This window comes from Nematolebias whitei, chromosome 9 (assembly GCF_014905685.2).
Source record: "Nematolebias whitei isolate Nwh7 chromosome 9, NemWhi1, whole genome shotgun sequence".
NCBI classification, from domain to species: Eukaryota; Metazoa; Chordata; class Actinopteri; order Cyprinodontiformes; family Rivulidae; genus Nematolebias; species Nematolebias whitei.
In genome coordinates this window covers 41,466,891-41,476,914 of record NC_056506.1, presented here as the reverse complement: position 1 = coordinate 41,476,914, position 10,024 = coordinate 41,466,891, and the positions used below count along the sequence as shown (strand labels likewise).

At 40.3% G+C, this 10,024-nt stretch overlaps 1 protein-coding gene across 1 annotated transcript in view; it reads left to right on the top strand.

Moving 5' to 3' along the window:
• The window catches only part of LOC119415214 (receptor-type tyrosine-protein phosphatase F), a 194,309-nt gene that overhangs the window by 130,039 nt on the left and 54,246 nt on the right, over positions 1 to 10,024 (top strand). The window contains exons 14-17 of the mRNA XM_037682373.1: positions 2,092 to 2,118; positions 8,196 to 8,313; positions 8,484 to 9,056; positions 9,737 to 9,837. Coding sequence (XP_037538301.1) covers positions 2,092 to 2,118; positions 8,196 to 8,313; positions 8,484 to 9,056; positions 9,737 to 9,837 — 819 coding nt within the window. The remainder of the gene's footprint in view (positions 1 to 2,091; positions 2,119 to 8,195; positions 8,314 to 8,483; positions 9,057 to 9,736; positions 9,838 to 10,024) is intronic.

The window sequence follows — 10,024 nt, the reverse complement described above, 5'->3', positions numbered from 1 at the left end:
AAAAAGGTTTGAACTGACGCAATTAAAATACATTAAGGTGATGTGATGGAACTGAGTTCCTCTTATGATTTTAGTCGTTTTAAGGGCAAAAGTTAATTTTGCCCTTAAAGCATTTCCCTTGATTTTGTCTTCCAATCCCATCATTACTTTCTTCTGATCTTTAATACTTACTGTACTTGCCACTGTACATGTCGCACCGCGGTATGACGTGCGTCACCACTGACCACCCGGAAACATGGGTCGGTGTTGTGCCAAAAATCGATTAGCTGCCAAATGGCAGTCACGGGAGCGTTCACGGGAGAACTTTAACAAGAATTTAACAAGATTAACGCTTAAAAACAACTATTTATTTACTCGATATTATAGCAAAGGTGTGTCTCAGTTGAACTTTTCCTTAATAAATGCACTATGACAGTCAAATCAGCTGCATTTCAAAAGCTGATTCGCGGAAGCGGGAGTGCACAGAGGGAGAACTCACAGTCTATTTCTTCAAAATTTAACAAGATAGCCACCTAAAAACAATTATTTGTTTGCTCAAAATTATAGTAAAGGTGTGTCTCAGTTGAACTTTTCCTTAATAAATGCCCTTTAATGGGCAAATCAGCTGCATTTCGCCTGGGCGACACAGCAAAATGCAGCTGATTTTACGTTTGCTCCAGGATTCCCGGAGCGAGATGAAGGTGGCTTGGTATGGCAAGCCGTGTCTCATTAATAACCTCTTTTACCTATTAATGAGACACTTGGCTTGCCATATGGCTTGAGGGCCCTCTAGTGGCTGAAAATATTAGTGTTCAATATTTTCCATGTCAGAATGAATGAAATTGTCAGATCTCAGCCCAAAATTGGGTAATAAATATGGGGGAAAAAACATAATAGTCGCTTCGGTGAATAAGTCGCAGGACTTGTAAATTTATGCAAAAAGGTGCAACGTATACAGCAAAAATTATGGTCGTAGTCCAAAGGTCCTCAAAGTTGGGACCATGATACACTAAGTTTTGGGTCTTGAGACCATCTATAAATATTAAACTTTAAAAACAATTTTCAATAGCGCGTTAGCTTTAACCTTTACAAAGAAATACATATTCATTCAACCTTTATTTAGACAGGTTAATCCCATTGAGCCTCGGGGACTAATTTACAAGAGAGACCTGATTTTAACAAAGAGTGATGATAACAGTGGATGAAAACATATAATGGTCATAAATGTATAAAAACTAAACGTTTGATAAGTAATTTTGTTAAACGGCTTGGCAATGTTAGTTTACTTCAGCTAAATGGTGTCATGAGACTTTTGTTTTTTATGTCAAAAACAGGAACGTTTTGGACGCACTGCTGAAGCTCATAGTAGAAATCAGCTCCATCTTCACCTCCACCCTTTCCTCTTCTCTACTTTTTTCCCCCATCAATGTCACCAGAGTCATCTCCCCTACCCTGTTGACAGTCGGGCCACCCATCAGTGAACTCCTCTGCTCTGACTGAAATGTGGAGCGCATTGCTGGTGAACACCAGCCGTTGCGTTCTGCATCAGTGGGGTTTGATGTCACAGGGCTAACATAGCGGCGCTAGTAATAGGATTTCATGCTCGACGCTGACGGAGCCCTGCGGCACGAAATGGGCTTTCACTTCCCCCAGGAATTGCTTGGCCAAGCACAGCGAGCAAGGAGAACATTTTGGAAACATATATTGAAATGTAATGAATAAAAGGTCTTCCCTCCATTTCTGCTGAAGGAAAAAGAAATGCTTCACAGATTCTGCATAGTTTATGTCCACAATGAGGTAGTTATCACACCTAACAGAGATGCTCCCAATTTACCGAAACAAGGCAGTGCATTACGAACGATAATGAGTTTCACCATCATTTCTTAACTCTGCTCCCCAGTTTGGTTTACGACATTCAACTTTTCCCAAATTCTTTTTCCCCCTCCGTGTTTTCTATTATTATGGTTTTTTTTATCTCCACAGCATGACTCTATTGACACCTATATTCATCTGTCAGTGAAAAAAAGACAAGTGCTTTTTTTCGATGCCTGTTGTGTTGTTTCTGACTCATTTCTCTCCCCGCCCTGTGTCCTTTGTCTTCTCTCCCATCAGTGGAATATTGAAGAGTCCACCGAGCATGTGAGTAACCCCCATGTGTGCTGCTGGGTTTTCTTGCAGGGAAGGTTCTTCTCTCTGCAATTTGGGGTTGCTGTGTTTGCTTGTGTGTTCTGGATAACTAAGTTGCTGTGTTTGGGTTTGTGTTTGCCTGTGTGTGTGTTTATTTGTGTGTAAGCCACGCCTGTAATCCACTAAGTGTGACTCAACATGAAAGATCATAACCCCATATAAGTGTGTGCACAAATGTTTTCTGGTTTTATACGTGTTTGCATGATATTTATCCAAGCACTACTAAGACTGCGAAGCATGATAATTTTTTTAGGATTGTGTACAGGTCCACATTTTACTACAAGATAAACTAGTAACACCTCTGCACTTGCCAGTGGGAGGTCTGCAGTGCAGTGCATAGAGTGCCTTCCACCACTGAGTGTACCATGTGCCACTATCTTAGTGCGATGCTGACATTAATCAGGCTCGCCTAACCTGCTGTCTCCACCACCGTTCCAGATGACATGTCTATCTGAGGGGAGGAGCTGTGGGTTTTATCAGCTCCACACATCTCTGAGATTTCCACCAGCCTTTCATGTTCTTTTCATTTGCCTGGATGGCAGCTTGCTGCTCCATTGCTGTCATGCAGCCCTTTTGTTATGGCTTATTACCTCCTAGACGTCATATTGCAGAGCCATAAATGCAGAGCCTCTTACTGTTCCTAGTCAGACATTCAATGAATGCTTGCCTCACTTGCAAATAGGGTTTTAGTATTCATACAATGGTAAAAAAATCTTTAGAAAAGAGGTTTACATCTTTCAAGATACCGTATGAAAGGAATAATTGGGACAATTTTTACCCTGTTTCCACAGACATGTACTATAGAAAGCTGGTTAATCAACACATTAACCACCTGCAAAGGTTGAGGAAAGTTGAGGGGGTTTTCTCCATCTGTGTATCCACCAATTTTAGACTGGAGTAATTTTGATGTCACTAATCAATGATAAAAGTTAAAAAACGTAGATGTGCCTATTCACTTGTTTTATCCATCAATCCATTATCTTTTACCTGCTTCTTCCTTTTTGGGTTGTGGAGATCACTTGTACCCATGTCCAGCTATCACTGTGCAAGAGGCGGGGGACACCCTGGGCAGGTCTCCAGTCCATCACAGGGACACATAGAGACAAACAAGACAAACAACCATTCATTCCCTCACTCGTTTTAGAATAATAAAAACATAAAAAGTGCCGTATTTTTCAGTGTATAAGTCGCATCAGTCAAAAAAAGCATCACGAAGAGGGAAAAAAACATATATAAGTCGCTTTGGCATATAAGTTGCATTCATTATACCATACCATTTTATTTATAAAGCACTTTAAACAGCAACAGGGCCAACCGAAGTGCTGTACGAATAGAAACAAACAGGCAAAGCACACAGCAACACATACCGTAAAATCAAAATATAGAAACAAAATAATAGCAGATAATAACATAATGACTATCACAGTGTGATGCGTACAGGTTCAACACAAATCATAGTGTTGAAAGCTAGGGAATAGTAGTGGTTTTTTTAAAGTGGGATTTAAAAACTGTAAGGGAGGGGGCCTGCCTGACGAGCAGCGGTAACTCATTCCATAGTCTTGGGCCTGCAACAGAGAAGGCCCTGTCACCTCTGCGCTTAAGACGGGTTCCTGGAACTGTGAGAAGCAGCTGGTCCGTTGACCTCAGAGAACGCGGTGGGACACACATCACCGCTGACCCGTCGCGTTTATTATGCGTTTATTTAATGGTCAAAACAGCTTCATTTTGCCTGGTTGGCGCAGTGCCATCCATCCACCCTTCGTGTCTGGAGCCTCCAGCTCTCCAGCGTTCCTCTGCCTGCACCAGCTGAGTGAAGCGAGCGCACTCGAGAGGACTCGCTGTTGCAGTTCTTAGAAATTTAACAAGATTAACACTTAAAAACAATTATTTGTTTGTGCGACCTTATAGCAAAGGTGTGTCTCAGTTTAACTTTTCCTTAATAAATGCACCTTAATGGTCAAAACAGCTTCATTTCGCCTGGGCGGCGTGGTGCCATCCATCCATCGCGGCCAGAGCTGCTAGCTCTCCAGCGTTCCTTCAGCATATAAGTCACAAGACTGACATCTATGTAAAATAACTGTGACTTGTATGCCGGAAAATACGATAATTGTTAAACTTGTTTCAGTTACACTTTACCCAACTGTCAGAAACAGTAGACGACCTGTGCAGGACACCTGTGACAGTTGGTGCAACTCTTACATAGAAAACTGCAGCAGGTCCAGTGCCAGCTTGTCAAACAGGTAAAATGGCAATGCTTGAGCCTTTTTTTGCCCTTAAACCAGCAGGGTGTGTTCAGCTTGTTGTTTTTACCCGATAATCGACAGATTCCTGGCCTCTCAGTAAACAGATTCATCAGCTCCAGCCACACACTATGAGTCAGACTTGGCTCATCTCCTTCTACTTTTAATGCATTGATTAACACCTGACAGACACCAAGCTAGATGCCGTCAGAGGATGTTGTCTGTTCACGCATCTTTATTTTCCTCAGCATAATCTTTGCCAGGTAACTAACGTAGTGTGACAAGCCATGAACAGATGCCTGCAGCAGAAACATTAGTGTGTGTTGTTGACCCAAGCCTTGCTTACAAGCACTAAGATTTAAGAAGCTATTTTTAAAAGTTTAGTTAAACGTCACACTATTAGTGCAAAGCAAGACACATAGAAAACATTAAATATCCTCTGTTGGCCAAAGAGAAGCAGCTCTGTTTGTTTGGTCTGTGTCGCCCATTTTCTCCTGACATTTTCTTCACCGAGGATAGTGGTGGAGAAAGCTTTATAGAGAAGAATCCATTTCTATAACTAGTTGACTTGATAATCTTCGTAATGCCCTTTGGTGCTGCTCTAAGCATTTGCTCTGAGGGAAAACTTTGAAGCTTTGCTTTTTCTATTTTGTGCTGAGTTTCCAAAGTGTTACCAGACCTGAATCGACCTTGCCAGAGCTGAGAGAGGGTGGATCGCTGCAGCTGCCATTGCTGTGATTGTTAAAGCCATTTTTGTATGATTAAAGTAATGAGACTTCCTCCATAAAGTTAAAATGGGTTTATTATACAGTAATTTAGCAGCTTTTTTTCTCCATTCGTCTCTAAAGGTTGGCATGGGAGCTCTAAATGTGGCCTAAAAAGAGAAGCATTGTTGAATAAAGCTTGCTTATAGACTGTTGAATGTTCTTCTGTGTTGAGGAAATAAAATCTTCATTAGCAAGAGAAACAACAGTAGAGCCAAGCCATATAATACTCCATGAGTGTGAGGTTTGAGCTGAGCTCCAGCAGGAAAGCTTGCAGACATCTATATGTTCGACTCCTCCAGTCAGAAGCAGACAACTGAAGCACGTCTACTGAAAACTTGAGCATTCCTTTGTTCTCTGAGTGTGTGCTCATGTTCACAGTTTTGTCTGAATGCATACTTTAGTTAATTATCATTTTGTATTGTTTTTAAATATTATAACGACCAAGCATTCTTCATTTCCAAACAATTTACCTTTAGAGAGTTGGTCGTTCTCAGAATGGTTTAAACTATTCTGGAGGTTAGGCCTGTCACAATAGCAAATTTTGTCGGGCGATTAATTGTCTCAGAAATTATCGCAATTAACGATAAAATTGTTTGAAATTTAACAATAATTAGTAATATCAAATTTAAGAAGAAATGTTGGCAAAATGTTGTGTGTAGTGCCTTTTTTTACCACTAGATGGCAGTATAAGGCTGTTTGAATTGAAAGATGGACAGTGAGGGAGCGAGAAACGTGTCTCTTTAAGAAGAATAGGAGTTAAAATGAATTTTAAAGAGAAAAGAGAAAGGGTGGGGTCAGTGAAGAGCACCAGAGTTGAGCCTTTTGTCACCCAGTGTCCAGTAGAAAGAGAGAGACACAAAGAAATGATAAAGCCGATAAATGAAAATGAGGTTGAACATTTTCATTTATCATCTGATTAATTGATCAATTAATTTATTGTTTATTGCAACAGGCCTACTGGAGGTCTTTCTAAAGACATTGTTTCTGGTCATCTGTCCAGTTTTTGAATTTAAGGAAATTAAAAGTCAATTAGGCTTTTTGTTTGTTTTAAAGTATTTGATCTTATTAGTATTAATCTATAAAGCCCATATGCATAAAATGGCTACTAACCTATTTGATAAATGAATGCTGTTTCCATTTCACTGGCAAGCAGTATTTTAGCTCGGTTTTCAGCGAGCAGTCTTTCACCAAGATGCATTTATTCATAGACAATAGCAAAGGTTATGTTACCAGGATTTATACAGTAATTTGCACCAATAAGGCCATTTCCTAAAGCTAGATGAGAACTTGGCACACAGTAGCTGATGAGCTGAAGGATATAGCATCTCACATATATTTGTTTTTATTTCAGATTCATTTTTTTAATTAAATACTGCTCATTCGCTGTCGTTTTTTGAGGCAGACTATTTCTGTTTACAGCTTGTTAAAGTCTGTCTCAACCCCTCCTATTTTTATTTAATTTAAAGATACAGTGTTATTATATGCCAGTTTTTCAGCTTAGACTGGACTATAAATAAGTGAAAAAGCACATATACAGTAGTCTCTCGTTTATCGCAGGGGATCCGTACCCTGAAGACTGTGATAAGTGAAAAAACGCGAAATAGGAATAGTAGTACAAGGAGTGAGTAGTAGTATGTTTTATATATATAGGCATTTTAAACTCTTCCCACACTCATGCAATATTCTAAACAATGTTTCTAAACTCTAATCACTTTAAAAGAGCACAGAATGGCATGGCTTCAGCTCCCTGCCTCCTCTGCTCTTTGCCACCTGCAATCGCTCTTGACCACGCCCACTTCTCCATTCTGCATGGTGAACAGCTGATCAGCTGCAGCAAGAAGTTTATCCTGTAGTATGGGCTGCACAAATGTGCAGGAGGTGCTAAATAATTTTAAATAATTTATTTTAAATAAAAATTCCATGCCAATCATGTGGCTGGCTCATCCATCAATCAGCTAATTGTGTCATGTCCAATTTTATTTTGAAAAACCACGATAAAGCGAGTTTGCGATAAAACAAACCGCGAAGTAGCGAGGGACTACTGTAATTTTCAAAATGGCCAATTCAATTTTAAAATGGTCCAATATGGGTTTTTTTTTCTGAAGTAATACAAAAACGAATGAGGGTGATTAAAACTTTTGCACAAAACTATACCGGTATGTATCGTTGAGTGTTGCACTTGTGTGTGTGTGTGTGTGTGTGTGTGTGCACGTGTTTGTCTGTTTACAAACATGCTTTGTTGAAGCCCTGCGTGTTTAATTCCAGCGTGTGGGTGTGTGTTTATTCCAGCTGATGCAGACTGGTGATGTGAGAACCAGCTCTGCAGCAGTTTACCAGTAACCGTGTTGCCTCAGTTGTTTTTCTGTCCGTTTGTTCCTGACGGCTGACTTACTGATGCGTTCAAGAACATTAGTGTGTCTGTTTTTGTGTCGCGACTGTTTGAACGTTCAACCAGAGGAGAATAAATGCCAAGAACGAAGTTAATAGAAGTCTAACTTTTGATTTATTTCAATTAGTTGTATATATTCAACCATGTATAATAGTTGTGTATATATACAACCATGTATAAGAGTTGTATATAGAACACTGATAGTCAGAATTGTACAATTTTGCAGTGTAGCAATGATCCTGAGCTCCTCTGGGTATAATCTCACGCTCATCCGTGCAGCAGGCATGAACACTGACACACTGGTGATGTTCTGGTTCGTTTGGTTTGTTGGTTAATGGGTGCAGAGTGTGCCTTACGATCAGGCGTTTTTCTTGTCTAAGAAAAATTCCTCATTCTGTTTGTGTGCCTTGAAAATACTTTTCAGGTAATTTTTTTTTTTCGTGTTTTGTTTTAGGTAGTTTGATTACAAACGGGGGAAAAAAAGGGTATGGAGAAACGGGGGTTTATCTCATAATGGTTCTTTTTGGTGCTGTGTGTTCTTTCATGGGACAAGAGGTTTGTGAGGTCTCCCACCCAAGCACTGAGAAGGTTTCACTCAGGCTCACTGGTTTTTGTTGCTTTGCTGTTTTACAGGAAGCTATTATTGGTGGGCTGCACGCCGAAACCACATACTCTGTCACTGTGGCAGCATACACCACGAAGGGAGATGGAGCCCGTAGCAAAGCTAAAGTCATCACTACAACTGGAGCAGGTCAGAGGCAGTTTTATGGGTTTTACTGAGGTGTGAACATAACATTTAAAGTGAATGAGAGGATGTGGGTTCTGTCAGCAGGACATTTATAACAAACAAGACAAGTAGCTTCCATTGGCGTAATGACCTTGTTTATAACAAATTGTTTCTTTTTTGTTGTATATTCTTAGTACCAGGTAAACCCACCATGATGATCAGCGCCACCATGGGCAATACAGCGCTTATCCAATGGCATCCGCCTAAGGAAATGGTGGGTGAGCTGATAGGCTACCAGCTGCAGTACAAGCGCTCAGACGAAGAAAGTTACACCTCACGTGAGCTGAAAAAAACCGACAGCCACTTCACTGTCACTAGTCTGCACAAAGGTGCTACCTATGTGTTCCGACTGAGCGCCCGCAACCGCGCCGGCATTGGCGAGGCCTACATTAAAGAAATCAGCACCACTGAAGATGTGCCTTCGGGCTTCCCGCTCAACCTCAGAGTCACCGGACTGACCCAGTCGAGCACCCAACTGACTTGGGACCCCCCGCTGCTTGCTGAAAGGAACGGCAAGATCATTCACTACTTGGTGGTGTACAGAGATATAAACACTCAGCAAGACAACACCAGCCGCACCACCGACACTCACATGACTATCGAAGGCCTTAATCCTGACACCACTTACGACATCCGTGTGCAGGCTTTCACCAGCAAGGGGGAAGGACCACTAAGCCCCAGCATCCAGAGCAGGACCATGTCAAATGGTAGGATGTTAAAAAGCATTTTTGCATAAACGCTGCAGGGATGTTTGATTTGAAAACATAAAATCAGGTTTGAAAACATGCAGAGTACTTGATATCTGTACAGCTCATGAATTTTCATACCGCTAGCTGGTGCCTCAAACTCCGTAGTTCTGGTTAGGTCTCTGTCAGAGCCATGTCTTTCTCATCTTGCACTCACAGTATATTGCAGCACTGTTTATTGATTTATAGAGTGCTAATCTCATTACACGCTACAGTCACATTACCACGCATCCTCATCCTCCATCCCATTACACACAAATCTAAAGCGTACCCTGCATGTATCTTCTTGATGCACTTTATAATCCTATAAACGTAAAATCTCTTATTAATTACTATGATTGATACATTTTTTCAGACTCAGGTTTCCACTCCTATCTGATATGTTTCCCAGTGATCTCAGGTTGTTTTAAATGAAGTCCAAGTGCTGATAGAGCAGGCTTATGAAGAGAAAAACATGTATATTTTGTGATTTGTGGTCATGCATGAATTTGGACATCTTTAAATACACCATGACTTGTTAACTAAGATGTAGATGTAGAATTTGTGCTAATTGGAAATTGAAAGGGCTACTTCTTGTCATATATTTTGTGTGTATTTGAGATTTGATTTGAGATTTTAATTAAATAATTTTTCCATCCTAGATTTCCCAGCCGTTAACTTTGGTGTCAAAGCTGTCACAAAAACATCTGTCCTCTTAACCTGGGATCTGCCAGAAAACTACAAATCCCCGGCTCCTTTCAAGGTAAGTTATTAATCAAAAAACAAACAAAATAATAACACAATTTTATTAAAACCAGATTATATACAATACATTGCAGCATTATGGATTTATCAGTATTGCTTCACATATATGACACATGAAGTACATGTATTTGCAGTTTGGTTATATATATATATATATATATATATATATATATATGTATGTATGT